Here is a 12618-nt window from a genome sequence, read left to right as displayed (position 1 = left end):
GAAGGTAAAAAGTGTTTCCTATAAGCTAAATCAAATTTACTCTCATTTGGAGTCGGAGGCAAACTTGTATGGTAGTTTATCTCAAATTTCTAATCATTATGATCTAGAAACGTTAAATTTGGGTATCGATATTGAAATGTTGAATTCAGGAGATGCAAGTGATACACTTGGAGCAACTAATGAAGAATATTACACCTTGAAAGTAAAAAAGCACATTGAAGTTAGGATTGAATTGGACGGGTACTTGGATGATGAGGAAGTAAAAGTCGTCAACTTTTGACATTTTAAGTTGGACTTGCCCTTCGGACGAAGGCCTAGCCTTGCTTTTTTAGTCCGGCCCATTTCACACAAGCGAGAAGGGGGTAAGTTATATAAATATGTGAAAAAACAGGGATACAAATGCAAAAAGGCACAAATCCTAAAACCCTAAACCCCATCCCCTGCTCCTATAAATCTGTATCAACAACATCCTTTTCCTTCATCTCACTTCGCTTCTTCGAGTCTGAGATTACCCAAAGGTGATCACTTTTTCTATGCTGTTTTCCATTTTCCTTTTAGTTCGTTTCAATTCTCTACGTTTAACTTGCTGTTATCAATCTTATCATTGTTTTCCTTTCAGAACCCCAGTTGTTTGTTTGGTTTCTGAGAAAATGTAGGGAAGGAGTTAAATGTTGGATTCAGACCAACTGCAGTAAAACATGATTAACTCTTAGTTCGTTTTCATTTACTCTGCTTTGTCAGACCTCAAATGGAGGATAATCCTCCGTTTCGTTGCTGAGAAAATGTAGGAGATAGAAATTGAACTTTAGCTGTCTTGTATTTTACACAGGGAACTCCACAGATATCAATGAAATTCTCAATTTCGCGTAGTTGAGTTTTTGTTCTTTAGGGAAAAATAGCAACAGAAGACATTAGCATGGGGGTAAATCTAAAAATTTTCTCATTTTAGGATTTTACTAATTGATTCTTGTAAGGCTTCTAATTTGGATCTCTAAAGTACAGGGAAAGAAAAGAAATTTCAGAAAATGGCTTCAAAATTGAATCATTTTAGACGTAATTTCCAGCATTTTCCTTTTCTTTCTTACCCAGCTGAGATCCAAACATAGCCTTAAGAAGAAGGAGTAAAGCACATATCGAAGGCTTGCTGGTGATTTTATGAACACCTGTTAAGCTCAAAAGCTGTGCGATATTATTAATCATCCCGCAAAAAAATATCCTCTTTGTGGTTTTTTCACCCTTTTGCTGGAGGATTTGTTTATAGGATGATGTACATTTCTCTTGTTATCTTCATATCCTGTTTCCTATTTTCCTTTTGTTTGTTTTCACGGAAGAAATTTTCATGTAAATTTTCTCAAGTAATAAAGGGTCTTGTAGATTTTTTTCCCTTTTACAGCAGATTTTGGGGCAAATTTCTATTTTATTTTTATTCTCCCTAATAGAGCATGATCATATCCATGAGTTGATACCATCACTATCTGTAGAAATATATCAATGTGTGAATCTATAGGTTGAGCTATCTGATCCATCTCTATATATGGATGGATAGATGCATGATCCAAAACTATTTTGTTTGGTTAAAACCTTTGAGTTAACAAAAAAAAAAATCCATTTAAAAAGCATTGAAAATATAGTCCCATGGCTAGACACCCGCCAAGGTAACACAATTGGTTAGGATGAACTCTAGGAAGTATGGTTCCAATAAGTGGTACATGATCTTGGGTTCAAATCCTGACACTTGTGATACCTTGAATTTACCTGGTACTGGTTGTTGCGGGGCAATCAACACCTCGAGGTTAGGGTTCTCACAGAGAGTTGTAAGGGCTTGGCCATGGAAGGTTCCTAAAAAAAAGAAATTTTTACCTTGAAAATGCTTTTCCTAGATACTGGTTGAGTGATGTCCCACGGAGAGTCCTAAGGGCTTGGCCATGGAAGGGTCCTCGTTTATAAAAAATGAAATAGTCCCACGGCTACACATGAAACTTTTACCTTGAAAATGCTTTTCCTAGATACTGGTTGAGTGGTATCCTACTCCATGCCAGATGATCTGGCAAGGACAGAGTTGAAAAAAATAGTATGGTGTTCATATTGTTCTCAGACACGTATTTGTGATTCATAGGCACATTGCTCTTGGCGAATATTTGTTTTTGTTCAACCATAGCTAATTTAAATGGGGCATTTGTGTATAAGAAACTATCAAATGCTGTTAAAGTGATGATGGGTGAGAATCAAAATTTTGCTTTAAAATTATAAAAATATGCTTTGGACGCTCTATTGAATCGAAATCAAGATGCTACTAAGATGGCAGAGCTAACAGAAGTTTTTTGAATTTTGTTTAATTTATTTAGCCTAGAAATCCTGAAAATGATGACTTCAAGTAATATGTTATTCATTTTTACTATCTTTGCCAATATTTTAAGAGACTTTGCTATGGTTGCTGGTTTTTTATGCTCATTTGACAAAATTGCTAATATGGGTTTGTTTGGACAGAAACTGATTTAGTGGGGAAGGTTTTTGAATCAGTGAAGATGTCAAATCCAAAAGTTTTCTTCGACATACTTGTTGGAAAGATGAAAGCAGGCCGAATTGTAATGGAACTCTTTGCTGATGTTACCCCAAAAACTGCTGAAAATTTCCGTGCCTTGTGTACAGGAGAGAAAGGGATTGGAATGTCCGGGAAGCCACTGCACTACAAGGGCTCAGCATTTCACCGCATTATCCCAAACTTCATGTGTCAAGGTGGAGATTTCACCAGGGGCAATGGGACTGGAGGAGAATCGATCCACGGAATGAAATTTGCAGATGAGAACTTTAAGATGAAACACACAGGACCTGGTGTTTTGTCCATGGCAAATGCTGGACCAAACACCAACGGTTCTCAGTTCTTTATATGCACCACAAAAACTCCATGGCTTGATGGGAAGCATGTCGTGTTTGGGAAAGTTGTAGATGGCTATAGTGTGGTTAAGGAGATGGAGAAGGTGGGTACAGATAGCGGGACAACTTTGGAAAAGGTTGTAATCGAGGATTGTGGACAGATAGTTGAGAATTGATATGGCAAAGGTTGTTATCGAGGACCCTGGACAGATAGTTGATAATTGATATGGCACAATGGTGGAGGTATTGATGGAGAGTTAGCTTTGGCTTGGTATATAACCCCAAACCCCTTGCTTTTAATTGATTATGCATATTGAATTTGGTGATCTCAATAAAAAGTTTTGTATGTTGTGGCATCTTTGGCGCTTCTTCTATTATTAATTTACTTATGGTACATACCCAAGAGAGCAACGACCCATCTATATCTGTCAATCTATATATATTGACAATCCAGGTTGCATGGCTATGGTCTTCATAAACACATTGAGGAGTATCTTAACATAATTTTGGATGGTCGACATCCTTTGTATGAGCATCCATGGACCATCAAGACTGCCAACAAAATGTTTTCTTGGGAGTGGTTTTACATTTGTAGTTGTGCTTCTTTTGCTCAACAATTTCATAGCTTGATGATGTCCATGCATTGTGGCTTTCTTGACAACTGAATCGAGTTTAGGATATAATGATTTTCTTCTCTTTACCTGACAATTTCCAATTATTATCTCTCTTGAGTCTTGACAACTTAATTGAGGATATAAATGCTTTGTTCTCTTTAGTTTTCTGAGCAACTAGCAGTATCGTGTTTAACCAATAGAGTTTCTATGATATGCCCGGAGCCATCGCGACAAGGAGGTTATACCTTTATGTTTCAAAGACAAATCCAAGGTTATTTTTCCTGTTGCCATAATTTTCTGGGAAAACAGTCATGGTAATAAAAGTAAATCTATCTTGGATATACAAGATGAACACAGACTAATTAAGAGAACATAAATGTCATCTGGGTTTCACTAAATATCAAGGGAGATGATAATAGATTTTAGAACTTTGTTAAGAGTAAAAATAAAAAATAAAGGGTCATGATGTGATCTGGGTTTTGTGTATATATAGTATTATACTATTATATGCTCATTTTTCTCTTTTCTGATTCCTAAAAAGATCAAACTGGGCCAGGTTGAGATTGATTTCAAAGAATAGATGATGAAGAATGTGGAGGTAGTGCCTCCAGGTGCTAGAGAATTTCTCAGGATCAATGGGAAAATGTTAATGGTGATAAGCGACAACTAGTAGTGGAGATTTGATAGCTCAATTGATGCAATGGCCACATTATATGTAACGGGAGATCATTCAAAGTTTGAGGAAAAACAAAATGGGATATTTGTTTAACGCCAAGCATATTTCCCAGAATCCCAAGTCACAGTCAATCCAAGGATATTTGGTCCTCGAGTCCTTGAAACCAGAGCCTCTGAGAAAATGAAGGAAATAGGCAATGCTTTGATGTTGAAACAGTTACCCTCATACATCCATCCACAGTCGTTTTCTTGGTTCCTCATTGATCTCACCCGTTTCACTACTGACTCAATCCCACGGTGTTTTAAACTTGCAAGATGAAAAGGATTGTTTTCCAATGGAACAAATTGTTGCAACACTTCTGATTATGAGGGAAAGATAAGGGCATATCTCTTTCAAGACAAAAGTTGTTGAATCCTAGCAGTTGATCTTATTTGGTGATGTGTTACAAAGTCTCCTGCTTCCATGCTACCCTACCATCATCGCCATCCTTCTGCATCACAAAATTAAAATCTTGTGCCCATAACCATTAAACATCACATTCAGGTACGTGAAAGAATGAGATACCAATCAAGAGTTGAGAATCAAGAAAAGCTCTTCATCGAACTGGGAATTATGCTTTGCTCGACATCAAAGCTGAGTTCTTCGTCTTCTCCTTTTTAATTTCACTATCCATCATTGTGTTGGAATTACATGTTTCTTCTGTTCAGTTGATATCCTAAAAATTAGTACCTAACCCTTTCATCTTTCATGAATTGGTTATGTACTTCTCTGTGGCTTTTCATTCTTGCAATTTGCATATACTCCATATGTAATAAAGAATAAACTAAACATGTGTATGGTTTCTCCAATCTAATTTCAGTAAGTAAAAATCATACATATCATGTTCTACATGCTCTTAACATTACATCAGCACATAAAAACAGCAGGAAAAAAAAGGGAAAACAGTGGCCTTAGGTATTAATTGTTCACAAGGGATACCCTTTCCAAAAACAGATAACCCATAAGAAAGTTTTCAACAAATAGTACAACACACCTTCCCAACTTCCCTTCCTTTTTATAGAGGGACAATGTGAGCAAGTGACTCATGGCCCTCCATGTAACTACTGCAAGTAGATGATCAGTGAAGCTGAACATAAAGAACTCATCAAATTTTCAAAATTTTCCAATCCGTTCAATCAAATACTGAATTTAAAGTTGAGAGGTACCAATTAGCTAGGGGATCCACTCCAAATTTAATTTATGTTGCCATACTGAAAGCAAATGGCTAACAATGTCATAGGTTTTCTTATATTCACTCGATACCTTGGTGTATCAAAAGACAAACTCCTCCAACCAAAATTTAGCAGATATTGTGATGCAGAAATGCATAGTAGAACCTCAGTTTCTCATTTTCTTTGCTTCTCTGATACTTTCAAATTTAGGAATACCACCATGGTCGAGCAAACAAGGAACAATACAAACATCAGAAGGTTAAGAGAACAATAATGTTTGTTTAGGACACTGGTAGCAGTGAATTAGATATCCACTCAACAGTATGTATGATATGTATGGAACTTCCAAGCATTATCCTAATTTCCAAATCAAATGCAACACTCAGAATGCCAAGGCATGCCATGAACCTTAAGATCATAATAAATGTAAATCACATTATAGGAAAAAAAAAATTAAACAGGCTGAAGCCTCATTACAACAAAACCTATACTTAATCAACAGCTAGCCATGTTTCCGCAACCAAAACAGATGCACTCTTCCACAGGGCATTGAATTGAAGCCCCTGTGCTTGAATTTCAAAATTTTCACCATTATTACAATTACAGGTATGGGCCTGTATAAATCCCCATGGCTGAATCACACTAACATCCACATTGCCCAGCCTTTGGATCTTTCATTCCCAATCTTCATCTCTCAACTCATGATCAGTTTCCTCTCTTGGTGGCCTAACCACCAACACCACTGTCCCTAAACTCTCGTTCACACCTCTTTCCTTCAATGCCGATCCTCTCTCCACCTTCAATTCCCCACCTCCACTCCCATTATCACTGGAAACCGCCACCAAATAAAATCCGGCATCAGCCACCACCTCCTTTGCCCCCCTATTAGCCACCACCAGTATCGCCTCTTCTTTGTACCACCTATTCACTCTCCATGGCAGCGCCCTTGCATCCCCGAACGCTACCACCACACCCGCTCTCAGACCCGCCACCGGTTCCCATCCCGGCAACACCACCCACCTCTTCCACCCCTTCTCGGCCACCACCACTCCAAATTCTCCTTGGCTCCGACACTCTAATGGCGCTCCTAACACCACATCCACCCCCTCCTGGGCTTCGCACACCGGTAATACCGCTACTGTCGTCGCCTCTGCTACCTCTCCAGTTTTCATCCTCACCACCGGAACCCGAACCGCATCTTCAATTTCTGATTTTCCATCATCTGCGTCGTCGTTCCTTTCCAGTTCCTCTAAAAGCACCCTCTTAGCCTTCTCTGTCTCAGCCACCTCCAAAGCCTTTTCCAATGTTGCCCTTCTCTTGTCCAATGAATTCCTATGCTCTCTGCTCTGCCTGTAGTACATAAACGCGAGACAGTCCCCAGGAACATTATAATCAAAGCACTCCCACCCTCTATCTCCACGCCTCCGGGGGAAGTCCTTGATCGCCCGGGCAAGCTCCTGAGCGCCACGGGGATCGACACGGTTCTCCACGACGTAGCGAGCGGCGGCCAGTCTCTCCCTGGCACTGAGGAGGCGAATTTCATAGAGCAAGGAGTCGCCGCCGTTGTCGAAGAAGGAGAGGATTTGTGGGTCGAGGCTGGATTCAAGGAGGGAGTGGCGGACCTGGGCGGCAACAACGAGGCGGTTCTGCTCAACCCCCGAAATGCCGGTGGCCTCTTCCAGGGAAGAGGGGGTGAAACCTTCTTGCATGAGAGTGGAGACGAGTGGGGCGTACTCGAACCAGAGGCCGAGGCGGTTGGAGAGGACTTCAAGGCGGCTACCGGTATCGAGAGAGCGGAAGTGGGAGGGTATCGGGCCGTTGGGTGAGGGTGGCCTGAAGGGTTGGTAAAGTTCTGGCCGCTGAGAGTGTGGTGGGGTTGAGGAGGAGGGGATGATGGTAGCTGAGATTGGTTTTACATGGGTTTTTAGGCGGTGGTGGTGGTGGCGGCGGTGGAGGAGGAGGTGGTGGTGGGAGAGAGAAAGGGAGGTGGGAGCGTTGAGAGAGAGCATGGTGAGTGGGGTGAAGGTGGACCAAGAGATCACCAAGCTTCTTAGCCTTATCTGCTACAGTGCTACCTCAATATTATTGATTTTTTTAGATTGGACAATTTTCCGAGGAAGAGAGCAAGACGTGTGGGCTCTGGCCTCTGGGTTTTATCTGGATGGGCTGAATGGTAGATGAGAGGCCCAAGTATAATTTTCCAAGAAAAATGCCGGATGCCTCCATTGGGTCTGTTCTTGGAAGGTTTGTTTAGTCAAAGACAGACATAATGGCATATAAGATGCCATTTTTATTTTTCCAAATTAGAACTATTTTCTACCTCACCCTATGATCAAAGAAAAGTATCTACGTGATTTAGCAATGTTTCGTCTTGTACTAGTCAGGCCCAGCTGTGATCATGGGTTGAAAGATTTGAAAATGGTTTGGTTTGGGACTCCAAGCTTGCTGTTGCTGTTGAGTCCAAGCAGACATTGCCAAGTTTTATCTTTTAAAAAAGGATGCCTGCCTCCTATTCTCTGGACTCAACAAATTCTGAATGCTAGTGTTAAAAGAAGAGGGCCGGCTAAACAGTACAAGTAGTTGTGTCATGGTCCCAAACCATGAGCATGTGCTGTAAGGCTACTCTCAAGGATGGCAAAGGGAACACTGTCATGACTCTTGAGCTTTGAACCACCTTCCGTTTGCATATGCACCCATCAACTGAGCTTCCCTAGCAAAACTAGTGGGGCAGGCCTTAGGCATCTAAATAAATGTTCCTCATGGCCAGCTGATTAATGGGGTTGGAACCCCGAAAGTCCCACAACATAGTTAGCAATCCAAGACAACTCGTCCCAGCCATACAAGTGAAAAACTCAATTCCCAAAAATGAAGAGGGAGCCAGGTCAGTGTTGATAGCAATAACCAAATTAGGATAACTATCTTGTCAGCAAGCATTCAAACCATAAGAGAGGTTTCAGATGCTGTATAATTAAACAACTTTAAATAAGGAAAATTAGTGATATCCATGTATCATGCATCACTAAGCTACAGGAGGTCTGAGCACATGATCTTGGGATGTATCAAGCACAGTTTGGGGAATCCATTGCCACATCTGGAACCCACCGTAACTGGGAAAGCCCACCATCTTGTTTGCTCCAGCTTGATATGCTAATGGATGGGCAGGCACAAATCCAGGAGGTACAACATTCATGGCTTTCACCCGCTGTTGCATCTTCTCCTTATCTGCCTTCAGGATAAGTTTCTCTTCACGGAGTTCACTCTTCTCTGCCTGCAATTGAGAATAAATGAATGATAACAACCTAACCAAGAGTATGTAGCTTGCATGAAGTTCTCTTTAGTGAAATAAAGTTGAGACAAAATTGATCACCACTGTAGCTATAAAAATTATGTTTTCACAAGCCAGATAATTTGGTGTTTCTGCAGGCACTTGCAAGACGGTGACAACATGAGCCGCTCTATTTACCACCAAACCAATCGTCTTGTTCTATCACCTTTACTTGTAACTTTTAGTGTATGTGAAAAGCTTTTCATGCTTGTCAGAACACCACAGAATATAAGAGTTACCTTCAAAGTTTTAATGTCTTCACGAAGCTTTTGAGTTTTTCCTTTAAGCTCCCGAGCTTCAGTTCTTAGCTGGTTCAGAACATGAATTGCATCACTGAGGATAGAAGATTTATCAGTTTTGGGAGGCCTCCCAGGTTCCAAAAGAGAGCTGAGGTCCAAGAACCTGTATGAAGACTTAGACAAGATGTTCCATCAAAACCAATGAATGAAAAAGGGCAATTTGGATTCTATAGAATTAATACAAAGTATGTTGGAAAATTTAAATATATGTTAAAGCCTACAGTGTAAATGAGATACAATCTTCTATCCATCTTGTCTGATTTTGTATATGCATTACATCCGCCTTGCGGGTGCTCAACTCAAAGAAGAATCCCCACAATTCTTAAGAAAAGCATCAAGCAATTGGGTCGACTTTTGAGCCTAAATTAAGAGACAAAACAATTTGTTCCTTAAAATATTGTTGTATCAATGACCCTTTTCCCTTCCATATCTGAACTGAACAATAAAATGTGTCTGGGATTGTGTTGAAATTGAAACAACAAGAGCATGACAGAAGAGGCACAGATAGAACAGATGCATGCCTGTCATTCATTTTCTCCCTCCGCATTTTCTCACGACATGCTTTAGATTCTGCTCTGCTACAACGTTCACCCTTTTCCCTATGAATTATTAAAATGGTGTCATCATCAGCAGGTAGAAGCAAGGCACAAGGCAGAGAACACTACTTGTGACATCTCAAATTGACACATTTATAAGTAAGAGTAATTTGAGATTGAGGCGGCACAACAATCAAGGATAGAATCAGAGTAAGAACAGCGAGATAACCTTCCCCTTTTGCATCTCTTTTCTGTGGAAACCGTGTCAACAACCAAAGCATTGATTTCCCTAGAAGGACTGCAAGCAAATAATCAATATATCATAATAGAAAGAAATCAATGCATGACTACTCAGATTTTTCAATGGATTCCATCCATACTGAGACAACAACAACACACACACACACATATATATATGAGCTGTAACCGTCATAGAGAACAGTGCCATGACGAGCGCATTTTATATAGCATTTTCTCATACAGGCTGGTCGTGTAAAATGGAGTCATCAACATAACCACAAATGAGAACAAGAAGGCGGAAATTGTATCAGTCATTGACCTCTCATGAAGACAGTCATAGAAATATAATAGCAAAAACAATACCTCAACATAATGCCATGAGAAAATTAAATGAATTCACTTAAATACCATGTAAAACAGAACTGGATGATTCGATCTCTCTTCTAGATGCTGCAAACAACCCCTCACAATTCACAAACTACTTGTTAATTCGCTTAGAAGTTCAAGCATGGCGGTAGCCATCCTGAACCAAACATGGATAAAACCCAGCAGGAAAAAATGTTGCTTGGAAGTTCAGAAAATTCAGGTTTAGAAATTGGGTAAAGAAGTTCATCTAACAATTCAGACCAATCCTTCAGAAATTTGGAGCATCTTGGGTCATTATTGATAATTTGTTAGTCAAAAGTAGGTGATGAACTTGGGAGCAGATAAATTTTCATTCTGAGGTCAAAATAAGTTGTGAAATCTCCATGAATTAACAACAATAGACGGGTTTAATCACAAGTCTGATGAGAAAAAAGGATTGAATCCACATAACCAACAACAAAATGATGAAAATGAGATTAAAAAACACCTCAAATCCCATATAAATTAATGAATAAGAACAACCCATCAATTCTATGATCCATATCACTAACAAGGACGGAGAATTGATCCAATATAAATCAAGTGAAACAATCACTGTACCAAAAAAAACTAAATCTCTGATCATGCATCTTTCCTCAGAAAATTAATCACTTTGATAGCAGAGAAAGTGTAGGAAAAGAAAAAAATTAAACCCCGAAAACCCAGAAAGCTCAGACCTCCAACCAACCATGTACTTCTCTTGGACAGGATTCTCCATCTTTTGGCAAACCCAAAACAACAGAGAAGAAAAAAGGGAAAGCTCAAATATTTTCTGTTCTTTTCTTTTCTTTTCTCTAGTTTCCTCAGCAGTCAAACGGTTAGAGAACCAAGAAGAAGATACAGTACCTCTGATCGGCCCAAAAGTAATCAGCTGAAGTAGCATCTTCAAGGATACAGTAGTCAAGAAGATCCCAACCACCGTCCTCAAACGAGTCCATGGAATTCAACCCACAACTGAAAAACAAAAATGAAACAATTTCGAAATATTTGAACCAATTTTGTTCTTTCTTCCTCCTTTTGAGAATGGGTTGTTTTGTGCTAGTGGAGTGGAAGCATGAGACTAGTTTTCTTGGAAGTTACAACTTGGAAGTTGTAACTGTACTCACTCCTCGACCCCTTTTCAGTGGGACAAGACCACACCTCCAACTTGGAGTCATTTGCAGTGACGCCTCTCTATTTTGGTCTATTTCTGTGTATTTCACAAGCACTTCTGCTAAAATGTATTTTTAATCACATCACTCTTTACTTGTCCCAGGCATGATGCCAACATGGTGTCCCAAGCATGAAATTCTTTAACCCATAGGCCCCAAACTTTGCTACCTATCAAAAAAAAGTACAATCAATTGGATCAATCGGATGATTCCATGGATATATTTTGATTCTATTATTTTATACTTTGATCCCGTTATTTTATACTTTAATCCATTCAGTAAGTATCGATTCGGTACTTTAGTTTTTTCCTAAATTTTACCTTGATAAAAACAATATTCGGTTTAAATCCTAATGTCCAACAATGATTTCATACCTTATATTTGAACCTTAGCTTGATTTGACTTGATTTAGTTCTTATTATGAGCCATTAACATTGGTTTAACAATTCAAGCTTTATATGAGATTGCAGAAATTTGAACCATGGATGAAGATAACCTCTAACAGATGGTGGATATTAAAAATTTTGAAGATGTAGACAGTTAAACAAAGATATGTGTAAGAATATAGAATGATATTCCAGAGGTAGAATACCTCCAAGAGGCCATGGGCCCAATGCCATCATTGAATCCAAATTCTAATAGGTAAATGGATATGCTCTTCTACAACAAGGGACTCTTTCAATTCGCCAATAGGAGCAGTCCTGGGCCAACTTTGGACTGTACTTTGGAAGATGGTTTTGAGAGAAAACGAACAAATGATGATGTGGTCCTTTTGTATTGGTTAGAGGAAGCCTAACCACACTGTATCGTTTTTTGATTGGGGAGTCCATTTTGATTGAGCCATGCATGGGACCCATTCCTCACTTTTTGCAAGTCAAAAATGCGAGAAAAATGGAGAAAGATGTGGGCCCAAATTGAAAACATACCACCCATGACATCCACGATGTTGGCAGTTGATGTTAGTTTTGCAGGTGAGCTCATCTCATCTGCAGTCGAGTGCAGGGGATGCAAGTAAAACCCAGCTTTTCAAGTTGTACTTTTGGGACCAAATCAACCTCCTTGCCCTTACCAGTATTAAAAAATTTTGGGACTGTGAGGGCATTGAGTCCTTCACAAGGAAGTGTTAATTTAACTCAATCAATGCTTAGAGTACAACTAAAGGATGAAGGAAGTGCGGCATTTTTGTGGACTTGGGTGCAGAGGATATGGAGCTTTAAAGGATGGCTGGGTTGTGACTTTTGAAAGGGGATGAGGAAACATCAGCAACAGCCGTGTGAATGCTCGATC

At 39.6% G+C, this 12618-nt stretch overlaps 3 protein-coding genes across 4 annotated transcripts; 1 reads left to right on the top strand and 2 right to left on the bottom strand.

Annotated features, from left to right (window-relative positions):
• The first annotated feature begins 424 nt into the window (after positions 1-424).
• LOC117930156 (peptidyl-prolyl cis-trans isomerase CYP19-3-like) lies at positions 425-3564 on the top strand. The gene is made up of 2 exons (XM_034850641.1): positions 425-518; positions 2488-3564. The coding sequence occupies exon 2, from the start codon at positions 2526-2528 to the stop codon at positions 3048-3050; it is 525 nt and encodes a 174-aa protein (XP_034706532.1). The 5' UTR covers positions 425-518; positions 2488-2525; the 3' UTR covers positions 3051-3564.
• Positions 3565-5756: 2192 nt separating this feature from the next.
• LOC117930154 (rubisco accumulation factor 1.1, chloroplastic-like) lies at positions 5757-7399 on the bottom strand. Its single transcript, XM_034850638.1, has one exon. The coding sequence runs from the start codon at positions 7382-7384 to the stop codon at positions 6050-6052; it is 1335 nt and encodes a 444-aa protein (XP_034706529.1). The 5' UTR covers positions 7385-7399; the 3' UTR covers positions 5757-6049.
• Positions 7400-8209: 810 nt separating this feature from the next.
• On the bottom strand, positions 8210-11333 carry LOC117930155 (transcription factor bHLH104-like). Of its 2 annotated transcripts, none has more exons than XM_034850639.1 (5): positions 11027-11333; positions 9765-9833; positions 9521-9598; positions 8940-9102; positions 8210-8643 (listed from the first exon to the last, which is right to left on the bottom strand). In XM_034850639.1, exons 1-5 carry the CDS (start codon positions 11116-11118, stop codon positions 8395-8397), a joined length of 651 nt encoding a protein of 216 aa, XP_034706530.1. In that variant the 5' UTR covers positions 11119-11333; the 3' UTR covers positions 8210-8394. The 2 variants fall into 2 exon arrangements, with proteins under 2 accessions (XP_034706530.1, XP_034706531.1); XM_034850640.1 differs by lacking the exon at positions 11027-11333 and adding an exon at positions 10858-10997.
• Between the last annotated feature and the right edge of the window lie 1285 nt (positions 11334-12618).

This window comes from Vitis riparia, chromosome 14 (genome assembly GCF_004353265.1).
Source record: "Vitis riparia cultivar Riparia Gloire de Montpellier isolate 1030 chromosome 14, EGFV_Vit.rip_1.0, whole genome shotgun sequence".
NCBI lineage: Eukaryota > Viridiplantae > Streptophyta > Magnoliopsida > Vitales > Vitaceae > Vitis > Vitis riparia.
This window is presented reverse-complemented; position numbering and strand designations above follow the sequence as displayed.

Coding starts and splice junctions, on each gene's coding strand:
- LOC117930156 (XM_034850641.1), top strand. CDS start 2,526: ATGTCAAATCCAAAAGTTTTCTTCGACATACTTGTTGGAAAGATGAAA.
- LOC117930154 (XM_034850638.1), bottom strand. CDS start 7,384: ATGCTCTCTCTCAACGCTCCCACCTCCCTTTCTCTCTCCCACCACCAC.
- LOC117930155 (XM_034850639.1), bottom strand. CDS start 11,118: ATGGACTCGTTTGAGGACGGTGGTTGGGATCTTCTTGACTACTGTATC. Junction 9,834..11,026: donor TACTTTTGGGCCGATCAGAG/GTACTGTATCTT, acceptor ATTTGCTTGCAG/TCCTTCTAGGGAAATCAATG. Junction 9,103..9,520: donor AGGGAGAAAATGAATGACAG/GCATGCATCTGT, acceptor GTCTTCATACAG/GTTCTTGGACCTCAGCTCTC.